General features: G+C 35.3%; 1 protein-coding gene and 2 long non-coding RNA genes across 3 annotated transcripts; 1 reads left to right on the plus strand and 2 right to left on the minus strand.

Annotated features, from left to right (window-relative positions):
- Positions 1 to 206: 206 nt before the first annotated feature.
- LOC110896716 lies at positions 207 to 2623 on the minus strand. Its single transcript, XR_002568110.2, has 3 exons — positions 1810 to 2623; positions 833 to 912; positions 207 to 390 (listed from the first exon to the last, which is right to left on the minus strand). It is a non-coding gene; the product is annotated as an uncharacterized LOC110896716 (long non-coding RNA).
- Positions 2624 to 5898: 3275 nt separating this feature from the next.
- LOC110896715 lies at positions 5899 to 7895 on the minus strand. Its single transcript, XR_002568109.2, has 3 exons — positions 7508 to 7895; positions 6526 to 6605; positions 5899 to 6082 (listed from the first exon to the last, which is right to left on the minus strand). It is a non-coding gene; the product is annotated as an uncharacterized LOC110896715 (long non-coding RNA).
- Positions 7896 to 10611: 2716 nt separating this feature from the next.
- LOC110894952 (putative callose synthase 6) lies at positions 10612 to 13516 on the plus strand. Its single transcript, XM_022142211.2, has 6 exons — positions 10612 to 10881; positions 11131 to 11231; positions 11316 to 11428; positions 11507 to 11594; positions 11945 to 12082; positions 13379 to 13516. Exons 1-5 carry the CDS (start codon positions 10629 to 10631, stop codon positions 12077 to 12079), a joined length of 690 nt encoding a protein of 229 aa, XP_021997903.2. The 5' UTR covers positions 10612 to 10628; the 3' UTR covers positions 12080 to 12082; positions 13379 to 13516.
- Positions 13517 to 13822: the final 306 nt, after the last annotated feature.

A 13822-nucleotide genomic window follows, 5' to 3' on the forward strand; every position in this document is an offset into this window, starting at 1 on the left:
AAAGGCTCATAATTGTAGCAACGGAACTTGCTTTTGTCCAAATCTACCATGGCTGCAATAGCAGTGGCAAAAGTTGTTGAGAAAACCTCTAAACAACACAATTATCATCTACATTGCCCAGCTAAGATGTCACACCCCAACCAATGGCGGAAACATCGGGATGAGACGAAGTGTGAAGATTGCTAGAGACTTCATAACACTATTAGTGACAATATTTAATTCAACCGATTTCATTTCATAAATAAATTGTTAAAACATACAAGGAAATTCAATGACAACATTGTTCAAACATAACATAACAAAATTGATACAACGATTTAAACTTAAGGCGTCTAAATGAGTATCTAGGCATCTTCGCTATCCATTTTCATAGTGTCATCAATCATCAACCTGTAACATGTTTAAAATACAATTCAATGCAAAAGCAAAGGCGAGTATACAAGTTTAAGCATAAGTATAAGTATAAAAGTTTAAAACGAATCCACATGGCAACTTAGTCTATACGAGATCAATCTAACGTGGCATTTAATATTTCTAGCCAACCTCTGTTTACGCAAGAAAGTTTAATTAATTCAACATGGCCCAAGTTTAAGGGGGCGGTGCATTACTCCTATTGCGCTATACATGTCGAAGGGAGGCTCGTGAGATCTAATGACTAAAACATATCACATAAGTATGGTCCACGTAAGCATCAAGTATCATAACATAGTATTCATGTATAAGGATTGTTTTGTGCATTGCATAAAGAATAAGTATAAGTGTAGTTTAATAGTAAAACATGTTACACCCCAAAAAGTGGTAAACATAAAAAAGGGGTTGCGAGTATACTCACATTGATTGCATATGAGAATTCCTTGAATTATCGCACGAGTAAAGATTGGGAATTGAAGAGAACGAACGAGAGCGGTTATCCTAGATATTTAGAATAAAACATAACGAACTCATTAATATATGTTAAATGATATCCCTAATGTTTAATTGTTTACAAATTGATTACATTTCGATTTAGTTAGAAATTTAACTAAATGTTTTTTGGTAATTTAAAGAGATCTCGTTAAATAAAATCCCTTTTATTTAAGGTTTTCTAGTAGGGTAATCCTTTCTAAAGTAGTAAAGGCATGATAGTTAATTGTTTAATTATTTATTTAAGTTAACAAATGGTTTTATTAAGAAAAGATTAAAGGCTTAATTATAATTAAAAGGATTATAAAAACAAATACTTAAAGAAAGCACATTGCTAATATTAGGTTTTTTTTATGAGAAAAGAACAATTGAGCGACAAAACCGGAGGCCGGGTTCGAACCCGAATTAATCATTTACGTTTACTAACAAAAAAAAATATTGTAAGTTCTATTTATTTTAAAATTGAACTGAAACTTTTTTGTATACAATTTATTTTTATTTTAATAGAAAATAATATAGTAATCTAAAATTTTGAAGTGAAAAGAATACAAAAAAAAAAAAATTATCATATTTGAAACCATTTTTGACAGTTTCCTCCTCTTTGTGAAACCCAAACTCAGACGAACCAACACTGCTATACATATACTCTTGTACATCCAAGATTGTAAGCTGGGCATGATAAATCATATTTTGTGTACATAGGGGGTATAAGTGAGAAGTTTGAAAAAAAACATCAAGTTCAAGATTTTCTTTGTTTAATTCTAAACTGGATACTGTAGATGCATCCATACATTAATCAATACTTCCTTTAACATAAGGATGTGTTTTAGTTTATAACCATACCAAAAATGATGTGAGTTTCAAAAAAAAAATTAAACAGTAGCCACGAGAGGAAGAAAGATATACCGAATCGATGAAATGGTTCCCGTTGCGAACTTCGGTTGTCTCCGACGTGAACCAGCGCGAACCAAAAGGAGAAGGTGATGTCTGAACAAAAGAAAAGAGTTCCGTCGGATTCCGTACGGCTCCGGCGAGCTTCAAGTTCTTCCGGTGACGACCCGGCTTCTCCGACGAGTATGCGGTTTGAGCGAAAAGATGTTGTGATGGTGTGAGGGTGTCGAGTAGGCTGAGAGTGTCGGTATTTATAGGCTTGGTATGTCCCACATATTATGGGTATGGTTTGGATTATAAACCTTTGTGAAGAAGATGGAGGAGTTCATGTGTGTGTGAGTGTTCTTGTTTCTTTTTTTTAGGAGATGAAGGTGAACGGCTGTAACAAAAAAAAAGATGGAGTTTTTGTTTTTTTTAGGGTTTTGACCCTAATCACTAGTTATATATACTAGTTTAGTTTAATGGGTTTGGGCCCAAGGCCCACAAGCCCAATCCCCGTGTTTTAGGTGGCCCGTTACCCCTACGACCCGTTTTCGCACCCGAACGTCATCTAAAATCGTAAAATAAAATAAAATTTTTGAGTTAAATGCACGTGAAATAGTGTCAGTAATCATTATTAACCGCGTACGTTCGTCGGTTACGTTAAAATCGCGTAAGATGACTCGGTGTTCGTTTCTTGTCTGTTTTCCGGTTCGGTTTTAACACCAAATATATATAAAAAAATAGAATGCGGAAATACGAGGCGTTACAGTCTCCCCTCCTTTAGGAAATTTCGTCCCGAAATTTGTTCAGAAGGAAGACTTGAAAGGGGTTTGGCAAACATAAGAGCATTGCTTAAAATTGAGGCCTTGAAGTTTGAGACGTTTTGAAAAGTATGAAATTTGAAGAACGAAAGGATAGGTTTGTAAAAGAGTTCGTTTGTCTAAAATGTTTGAGATATTAAAAGCGCGTAGGTATGTGTGTAAGGGCAAAGTGAGCTTAAATAGTTTAGAGTAACTCAAATTGGAGACGTATTAAAAATGTGTCGTCTTTAAGAGGGAAAATTTAGTATAAAATGGTTTTGGAGGTAACGACCAACTACGGGTGTTTGCACATGGATAAATAATGGAAGGTCGTTTTAAAAGTAAGGAGGTAGATTAGAATTCGAACGTTTAAACAGACTTGATTTCGAACGTGGTTCGTACAAAGGATAAAGAATAATGGGGAATAAAGGGGAGTATAAAAGTGATCGATTTACTCTTAATAACGAATGCAAGTATAAGAATGGCATAAGTATTGGATAGACGAAAGTAGCGTGCTAAGAATGAAGTCTCGTCGTGGATAACGGATATAATGCATTTGTGAGTTGTTTGAAGTTTGTATTAGGTCCAAAAAGGTCTGCAAAACACCGAATTTCTCATGGCACGTTTTACGAAAGTTTGGTAACGTGGTGAAAACACTAATATATAGGAAGTACCAGCGGCGTATCCACCATGTTTTGACCATGTTACGTCCGCCTCGTTATTCGATGTCATGTTATGTTCCGTGTCTTACAATACACAGTAGTACACTCTATGGTTTTCATACGCCTATCACTATAATCCCGTGTGCACCCGCGATTATTTTGATCGTCGTATGATCCGCATAGCTTATACTAATTGTGTATAAATCAGGGTATACATAATTTAAAATATAAGAACGTGTACGTATAAGAATATAGTATATAAGCAAGTCCATGCTTAAGTGTGTATGAGACCCACGCAAGCGAATCACTCGGACTACGCTCGCGTATTGGTACGAATGTATGAATCACGGGTATGAATGAAAGTACGAGCATAAGTTTAAGTTTAGGTATGATTATTCACGTAAGTATGAACATAGATATTAAACGTAGTATGAGTATACGTATAAGCATGAAACGTATGAATATAAGTAAGAACATGAAACATATAAGTATAGGTATAAGCATAAAACGTAATGTTATGAATATGAGTGTGAGTGGAAGTACGAATACTAATGATTGCGTATATAGTATTAATTGAAACGTAACAAAGTTAAGCATGTAAAAGTTCTCAAAAGGTTGAGCATATAAATACGAATGATATAACTGAAATTGTCGCGATGCAACGACTAAAACGTGTATGATGATATGCATGTATAGTTGCTTAAACGAAACGTTGAGTTTATCGAATCAAAATTAGATTGAACTTGGTCTGAAAGGTAGAATATAGTTTTCATATGTAAGAGGATATAAAGTACTCATTGGTTAAGCATAATGTATTTTGGAATGAATGGAAATGCTACTTTTGTTTTAAAAGAGTTTACGTATGTTGAAGGTTATCGGTCCCCATGAAGTCTTCTTGCCCACGTGTTTTGAGATTTGAATGACCACTTAAGCGGTGTAGAAAAGTTTTCGAAAATAATAAGTTCGCTTCATTTGCACCCAAACAAGAAATTTTGAATTTTGGAGGTTCTGGTGAAAACGTCTATCCTAAAAAAATTATTAAATGATTTGTTTTGTTGAAAATAGTCTTAGGTAAAACGATCTTATAATATCTATAAGATCCTATATGTAATTGAGAAAGGTTGGTTTGGTTTCAATTAAGAATGGAAGTCTCTAGTATGACGATATAATGCGAGCATATTTTAGTGATTAAGTCGAAGATGAAGTTCATGGGCAAGAGTTTCATTGGACCGATTAAATTGATAGGTAGCATTTCGTAAGGTTTGGAAATTAGTGTACTAAAACGTCTAAGATATGTTTAAGAATCTCGTGTATCCGAGTAAGTGAAAGTAGGTTGTAGGATAAGAAGTACGCTTGATAAAACAATGAAAATTTGAATTTAATATAGGTAGGTATTTCGATAAATGATAAATGACTTAGGTATAAAACATGATCGGATTTGCATAATAGGACATTTTGTGGTAAAGTTTTAGTAACGATCACCTAGGTAGGGAATCACCCCTAACTCGTCGGTGAGATTGTTTTAAGAAAAGAAGGAAGGGAGCTAATCGTCAAGGTAAGGAAATCACTCATATCTCGATGATATGCCTCCATTTTGGTGTTACAAATAATGTAAACAAAATTGAGTGACGTTTTGAAATCATGCATATGTATAAATGTATGAAAGGGGTTTAATATGTTGTGTGTGTGTGAGGAGTAAATATCGAAAGTAAATTAAAATTCGAAAGATTGCATCGTATAAAATAAATAGTAGAACACGTGTTTGGTTAAAATTTGGGATGGTTCCAAAACGGAACTTTGACTAACCAAAGTGGTCGAAAAGTCTTTCGAGTTTGAGAAGCATGCTTTGGCCTAATAGGTGAAATACTCTCGCCCACAAGTCGGTTAACGGTATTTACCCTTCCGGTTACTACATGTCCCTAAATCAATTGAAATTTCGAGACTTGGCGAGATTAATGAAAATCAAGGAGTGGAACTAGTCGACAAGGTGCGGGTTTCACCCCTAACTTGGTGATTTAGTATCCTAAGTGTGGTTGGTACTCGTCGAGTCAAAAGTTAATTTCGACACTTTGACGAGAGTCCACTAGAATTTGAAATTTGAATTTCTCCATCAAGGTGAGGATTTCACTCCTAACTTAATGGTGAATTTCATGTAAAAAGAAAAGTAGATGGATTGAGAGTTGTTCACCAAATTGTGGGTTTCACGCCTCTTTTGGTGAAGTCGTCTCGTTTGTGTATTACGAAGGTTTGTGAATTTAGAATAGTCGAGTAAAATGTATGAGGAAGATTACGCAAACAAGTATAAACATGTCAAGAATGGCACATAAAGGATGGCATATTAAAACAAATATTAACACATAATAAAACGTGTATTAACACATAAGAATAGCATGTCAAGTATGTTACATAAGGATAAATGACATATATGTTTAAAAGGCTCGAATAGAATGTATAAGAAACACATAAAGTGGCATGCATGTAGTTTCAAACAAAGCATAAGAATAAGGCTCTAAAACTATAGACTAGGTAAAAGCATTCCTACTTTTCCTAATTCCCTATAGTTATGGCTCTGATACCAATCTGTCACACCCCAACCAATGGCGGAAACATCGGGATGAGACGAAGTGTGAAGATTGCTAGAAACTTCATAACACTATTAGTGACAATATTTAATTCAACCGATTTCATTTCATAAATAAATTGTTAAAACATACAAGGAAATTCAATGACAACATTGTTCAAACATAACATAACAAAATTGATACAACGATTTAAACTTAAGGCGTCTAAATAAGTATCTAGGCATCTTCGCTATCCATTTTCATAGTGTCATCAATCATCAACCTGTAACATGTTTAAAATACAATTCAATGCAAAAGCAAAGGCGAGTATACAAGTTTAAGCATAAGTATAAGTATAAAAGTTTAAAACGAATCCACATGGCAACTTAGTCTATACGAGATCAACCTAACGTGGCATGTAATATTTCTAGCCAACCTCTGTTTACGCAAGAAAGTTTAATTAATTCAACATGACCCAAGTTTAAGGGGGGCGGTGCGTTACTCCTATAGCGCTATACATGTCGAAAGGAGGCTCGTGAGAGCTAATGACTAAAACATATCACATAAGTATGGTCCACGTAAGCATCAAGTATCATAACATAGTATTCATGTATAAGGATTGTTTTGTGCATTGCATAAAGAATAAGTTTAAGTGTAGTTTAATAGTAAAACATGTTACACCCCAAAAAGTGGTAAACATAAAAAAGGGGTTGCGAGTATACTCACATTGAATGCATATGAGAATTCCTTGAATTATCGCACGAGTAAAGATTGGGAATTGAAGAGAACGAACGAGAGCGGTTATCCTAGATATTTAGAATAACACATAACGAACTCATTAATATATGTTAAATGATATCCCTAATGTTTAATTGTTTACAAATTGATTACATTTCGATTTAGTTAGAAATTTAACTAAATGTTTTTTTGGTAATTTAAGGAGATCTCGTTAAATAAAATCCCTTTTATTTAAGGTTTTCTAGTAGGGTAATCCTTTCTAAAGTAGTAAAGGCATGATAGTTAATTGTTTAATTATTTATTTAAGTTAACAAATGGTTTTATTAAGAAAAGATTAAAGGCTTAATTATAATTAAAAGGATTATAAAAACAAATACTTAAAGAAAGAACATTGCTAATATTAGGTTTTTTTTTATGAGAAAAGAAACAATTGAGCGACAAAACCGGAGGCCGGGTTCGAACCCGAATTAATCATTTACGTTTACTAACAAAAAAAATATTGTAAGTTCTATTTATTTTAAAATTGAACTGAAACTTTTTTGTATACAATTTATTTTTATTTTAATAGAAAATAATATAGTAATCTAAAATTTTGAAGTGAAAAGAATACAAAAAAAAAAAAAAATTTATCATATTTGAAACCATTTTTGACAGTTTCCTCCTCTTTGTGAAACCCAAACTCAGACGAACCAACACTGCTATACATATACTCTTGTACATCCAAGATTGTAAGCTGGGCATGATAAATCATATTTTGTGTACATAGGGGGGTATAAGTGAGAAGTTTGAAAAAAAACATCAAGTTCAAGATTTTCTTTGTTTAATTCTAAACTGGATATTGTAGATGCATCCATACATTAATCAATACTTCCTTTAACATAAGGATGTGTTTCAGTTTATAACCATACCAAAAATGATGTGAGTTTCAAAAAAAAATTAAACAGTAGCCACGAGAGGAAGAAAGATATACCGAATCGATGAAATGGTTCCCGTTGCGAACTTAGGTTGTCTCCGACGTGAACCAGCGCGAACCAAAAGGAGAAGGTGATGTCCGAACAAAAGAAAAGAGTTCCGTCGGATTCCGTACGGCTCCGGCGAGCTTCAAGTTCTTCCGGTGACGACCCGGCTTCTCCGACGAGTATGCGGTTTGAGCGAAAAGATGTTGTGATGGTGTGAGGGTGTCGAGTAGGCTGAGAGTGTCGGTATTTATAGGCTTCGTATGTCCCACATATTATGGGTATGGTTTGGATTATAAACCTTTGTGAAGAAGATGGAGGAGTTCATGTGTGTGTGAGTGTTCTTGTTTCTTTTTTTTTTAGGAGATGAAGGTGAACGGCTGTAACAAAAAAAAAGATGGAGTTTTTGTTTTTTTTTAGGGTTTTGACCCTAATCACTAGTTATATATACTAGTTTAGTTTAATGGGTTTGGGCCCAAGGCCCACAAGCCCAATCCTCGTGTTTTAGGTGGCCCGTTACCCCTACGACCCGTTTTCGCACCCGAACGTCATCTAAAATCGTAAAATAAAATAAAATTTTTGAGTTAAATGCACGTGAAATAGTGTCAGTAATCGTTATTAACCGCGTACGTTCGTTGGTTACGTTAAAATCGCGTAAGATGACTCGGTGTTCGTTTTTTATCCGTTTTCCGGTTCGGTTTTAACACCAAATATATATAAAAAAAATAGAATGCGGAAATACGAGGCGTTACATAAGATATAGTCCAGATCTACAAATTCAAATAGTAATATTGCTACAATTATAATCATCATCTCCTTGACACCACGTAAGCAAGGACAAGAATATTGTTTGTACCTCTAGACATAATATCAATATAATCTGGTACAATCCTCAATGACAAAATAACTAAAGACTCATAAAGTTTGTACAATAATCGTCTAACAAACCAAAAAACCAACGAAAACAATGTGACGCGGCTGAAAAATCTACCTTCTTAATGTTGAACACATACAACCATGTGATTGCACGTTAAAACAGATATAACCCAACAAAACATCATCACGGTCAACATTAGATACAAACTATTAAACAAAATTGGTGAACCCAAAACATTAGCCGATGACATAAAGGGTAAACAGTCTCATAGAAATACATATTCACCAACGACAAACATCTTAAACCCAAGCCAAAAGCATAAACGGTCACCGACAACAACATAGTGACATTCAAAACACATAACCCAACAACTTTTAAACACATGCAAGTATACTATCAGGTAGTAAAACACCACAAAACCAAATAATCAACATCGTAGACAAAATCGGTAACGAATCATAATGAAACGTCAAAAGCAATCGGTAAACAAAATTGCGTCAAACGAAACCATAAAACACGCCTATATTAGCCATATTTAACAATAAGTATACCGTTACGAAAACCCTACAGTAACATCTATAAGACGCAAAACAACCAAAACTAAATCGAAGAAAGACGCAAAACCTAAAAACAACATGATAAAACAAATGGCTACAAAGAAAACATATGCATTCGCCAGAGAATCGCCGGAGAGACACGTAAAAGTAGTCGAATAACAACAAAAAAAGAAGTCGTCTAAAGAGAGAAAGTGGGAGGAAAGTAAAAATAGATGGTGAGGGTTCCACCTTATAAATCCCTCATTGGCCTAAAACTTACAATACTCAATGCCCAAGGAGCAACCCGAAAGCAATTAAAACCAACAAAACACAAAGTACAACCCACAATGCATAGAAATCTTGTAAATTAACATTATATAAATTACTAAAATTCCACCAAACTAATCTAAACCATTAAAATAATGTGATCAAACCTTAAAGTTGATTCAAATATTTATGTTCAAATGTTTTTTATATATATTCAAACATTTTTACATTTATCATAAATAATTTTACTTTGTGTAATAAAAAAAACTTCATTTAATTACCTAAAAGTGTGTTCTGAATTTGCAAATGAAATAGAAAAGGTAAAATTACCAAAATGGCCCAAGACCAAAATGATTTGCGAAAATAGCCAGCTCATGCCCTCTTAGAACGGGGTATCATGTGTGGGATGAGTCTTCCAAGCATGGGATGAGTCTTTCAAGCGAGGCATCATGCACGGGATGCGTCCGGAGAATTTCTGAAGCGTCCGGCGAGTTGTAGGTTTCCGGCGATGAAATCTGAAGACACTGTTAAACAAGAAAACAAAGAACTAGAACAATGGAAGAGAATTATCATTACTACAAGATGATCGTCTGCAACCGGAAGTTCAAGATCATTGAATGTAAACCACCACCGGACATCACTGATGCCTTCAGTTCCTGCACCGACGGAGACTCCATATGTCGCCGGATCACTTCCGACGGTTTTTAATCGAGTTTCAGCGACAAGAACATACCGCAATCGACGACTCTAAGTGGTTAATGGAGCTAGTTCTTCACCGATTCTGACCTAACTTTACTCTCCGCTCTTTCACCCTTGATGATTTCTTCAAATACCTCTTCCTTGATGACCTCAACGGCCCCATCCCATTCACCAAGAAACCTGCATAATCTTTCCATCGGCCCGACTTCAGATTTCATCGCTAGAAACCTGCAACTCGCCCGACACTTCAGAAATTCTCTGGACGCATCCCGTGCATGATGTCTCGCTCCAAGGACGCATCCCGTGGCCATGTTTCCATTTTTTATTGGGTTTCGCTTGAAAGACTCATCTCATGCTTGAAAGATTCATCCCACACATGATGCCCTGTTTCAAAGGGGCATGAGCTGGCTATTTTCGCAAATCATTTTGATCTTTGACTATTTTGGTAATTTTTCCAATAGAAAAACAATGATGTCAAATCTAATCAGGCATGAGTGGAGGACACACTTTAGGTTCGTGATAAGATTCTGATAAATATGTTGTACATCTTTTACTAGATTTCGCCTGAGCCGTGTTATAAATGTTTTACTATACTTGTAAATATATAGACTAAAATGCCCACTTTCATTTGCCCACACACATTCTCACTTTTACTTTTACTTTACGGAAAAAACTTAACAATTAACTAGATGCAAAGTGTCTTTGGTTTCCATCCCCATCCATCAAGTTTGGTTCGTTAAAAATACTAGGAATCATATGCTAATGCTTTACTTCACTTTGAAATGTTGCCATTCTTTACTTAAGGATCCCCCCCTCTCACTCTATAGTTCAATCCCAAAAACAAACATGATAAACTGCACATTCTTTAGCAAAGACAGTAGGAGATCGCGAGTACGAGTGGGACCATGTGGCGATGGAATTGCCAGCAAGTTTATCCCATCTTGTGTTGCTCCAATTCTTCGTGTTGCCGATGAAATTGAGAAGGAGAATGAGAGAGTTGCTTTCTTGTGTATGTTCCTCAACACTCTATTTAATTCCATCATAAGGGGGTGTTTGGATGCGCTTTCTCAACGATTAATTATAAGTTTAGAGAATAAAACATGCCCAATTTATAATAAAGTTCTTATGCATGTCCATATGTATTTAACTTGTCATGGTTACTATTTCACTTTTACACTATAACTTGTATCGGTGTCTTGCTAGTTTATTGTTTTCTATGGTATTTCCGCGATTCTAAAAAAATAAGCTGGTGGATTAGGCCGATTTTGTGCACTCGAGAAGTTCCACAGAATGTATCCTGATACTAGGGAACATGGTGATCTCCTATTTAAATGCTACATACTATATAGAGTTCAGAAGGTGAATTTAAAGCATTTTTAAGGTACAGATTTATTAAATTATTATGTTCATCGAATAAGGGTTTCAAATGTTGTTTTGTAACAGGAAGATATAATGACAAAGAATCAATTAGCAAAAACTGATCCCAGGGAAATCCAAATATTCTACCAAAACTTTTATGAGAAAAACATTAGAGAAGGCCAATACACAAAGAAACCGTGAGGCTTGGATTTACTTAATAACATTTCAAATGTTTAATGATGTTAATTAATCTTGTAATCGTTTTTTTTATTCAGAGAAGAAATGGCTAAGATCTATCAGATTGCAACGGTTTTGTATGATGCACTGACCACGATAATACGTCCTTCAAAAGTCGAGCAGAAGGTACAACTGTCTATGAATGTGTCAATTTGGATTTTATCTCAAACGGGCCAAATAAAAAAATCTAGGGAAAGAAAAATGGGTCAAACGGGTCTGTCCGAGATCTATTTTTGATGGTCGGATACAATTTCTAAATCACTTTTATTCAATGATACTGATTATTAGTGCAACAATATTGTTTTTTAGTCGTGAATGACACATTCATTATCTATAGTTTTCTTGAGTCAACGTAACTCATGCTTAGTCCGCTAATGTACTAAAAAATGACCTGCTTCAACCTGGACCCGTTCAAACTTTTGCCCAATCTTGCCACCTCCGCACATTAACGTCTCTATTCTATGGCAATATTGCAGACTCGACGATATGCGAAAGACGTAGAGGAAAAGAAAGAACAGTATGAGCGTACTATAAACCTTGTGTTACTACTTAAGAAGCAGGTTTTAATGATTGTTAAAAGATGTTTTGAGGGGAAAACACTATATATATAAAAGGTATAAAATAAAAATGTGCATAAAACGTTATGGTTCCATGCAATGTATGTGATAAATTATTTATAAATGTGAAAATTTAAGAGTTAAACACAATTAATCATGTCTATCTAGTAGAAAGTTGTAAGAACATGCGTAGTGGAAGACACCCAACCTTTGGGCGTTTTGTGTCATGTGGCAGTCCAGTCAGTAATGGGGTATTATGGGGCATTTTTCTAAAATGGGTATAGTGGGGATGTGAGCATTATGTTAAAAGGGGTGTAATAGAATTTAAATAAAAAAACCCATCAAAAATTGTTATTGGCCAAACACAAAAGGGATGCAGAGTCATTGGCCAACACAAAATGAACATGGAGTGGAAAAAACAACGCCAAAACAAAATTTCTTGACAAAAATGCCCATCGGGTGGTTTGGGGGTGTGGTGGGGCGTTTTTGAAGGTAAAAAACGCCAGAAACTGCCCCACTACAGGTGGTCTAAGAACCTTTTATTATATCCCCTCAAATCCTCAATGCATACTAAGGGGGCGTTTGGTTCGCGGAATGATTTGGAATTAGAATTGGAATTTGTATAGGAATTAGAATTTGAAGGAATTGGATTTGGAATCTAAACATTCCAATTGGAATTGGAAATTGTTGGAATTGGAAATTGCTGGAATTGGAATCTCAATTCCATTCTTGTTGTGTTTGATTGTCAAATGAATTGAAATTTATCACCCCGGCACCCACAACCACCAGTTCGGGTCAAAACGATAAGGGTCGAAACGGTTCGCGTCGAAACGGTTTGGGTCGAAGCGGTTCGATTCGAAACGGTATTGGTCGAAACGGTACGGTCGAAATGGTTCGCGTCGAAACGGTACGCGCCGAAACGGTTCGATTCGAAACGGTACGGGTCAAAACGGTTCGCGTCGAAACGGTACGGGTCGAAATTGTTCGCGTCGAAACGGTACGAGTCGAAACCAGTATGGGTCGAAACGGTCGAAGATTCCAATGAATTTACTTTAATTCCTTCATATATAGGAAGGATTTTGAATTCCTTTAGTTAAAGGAATTTGAAGGAATTCATGCCTAATTCCAATTCCAATTCCATTGTAAATCAAACACATGAAGATTGGAATTGAGATTCCAATTCCATCAAATTCTGTGAACCAAACATCTTAAGTGATAGAATTCAAATTCCAATTCCCTTAATTTCCATTGAATTCATGTGAACCAAACGCCCCCTAAGAACCTTTGAGAAATTTTACCATTTGATATAATTCTGACATTTATGGTGTGTTGTGTTATTTGGGTTCATGCCAGGACGTCGGGTGCGGATCATGGAGGTGGAATCCGGTTTTGCATTGGAAATGGGTCGTCAGGAAGTTTAATATTTAGTCACATGTTTTTACATTAACAAGTTGATGAGAAATTTCTGAAATTGGCATGAAGAAAATCGAAGTTGAATGTGAGTTCATATAAATAGTTCACAAGACAAACAGCCCAGTTTTTGAGCATCTCTAATTTCTATTCTAATTAACTTTGACTACACGGCTCAACTCCAAATCATATCCATATTATATTTTTTTAACGGTAAATTTGGATCACTGACGGACCGCTGGAGTATCATCGTACCACCAGCAGAATCACCCGATCTTTTCCATCTTCACTAGACAATTTGGATCACTGACCAACTGTTTGTCTTAGTGTTAGAACCGTGCTGACGTACCTAAATAAGTATAGTTATTTGAAATTAGTGTGTAATCT

The sequence above is a fragment of the Helianthus annuus genome, chromosome 12 (genome assembly GCF_002127325.2).
Source record: "Helianthus annuus cultivar XRQ/B chromosome 12, HanXRQr2.0-SUNRISE, whole genome shotgun sequence".
NCBI lineage: Eukaryota > Viridiplantae > Streptophyta > Magnoliopsida > Asterales > Asteraceae > Helianthus > Helianthus annuus.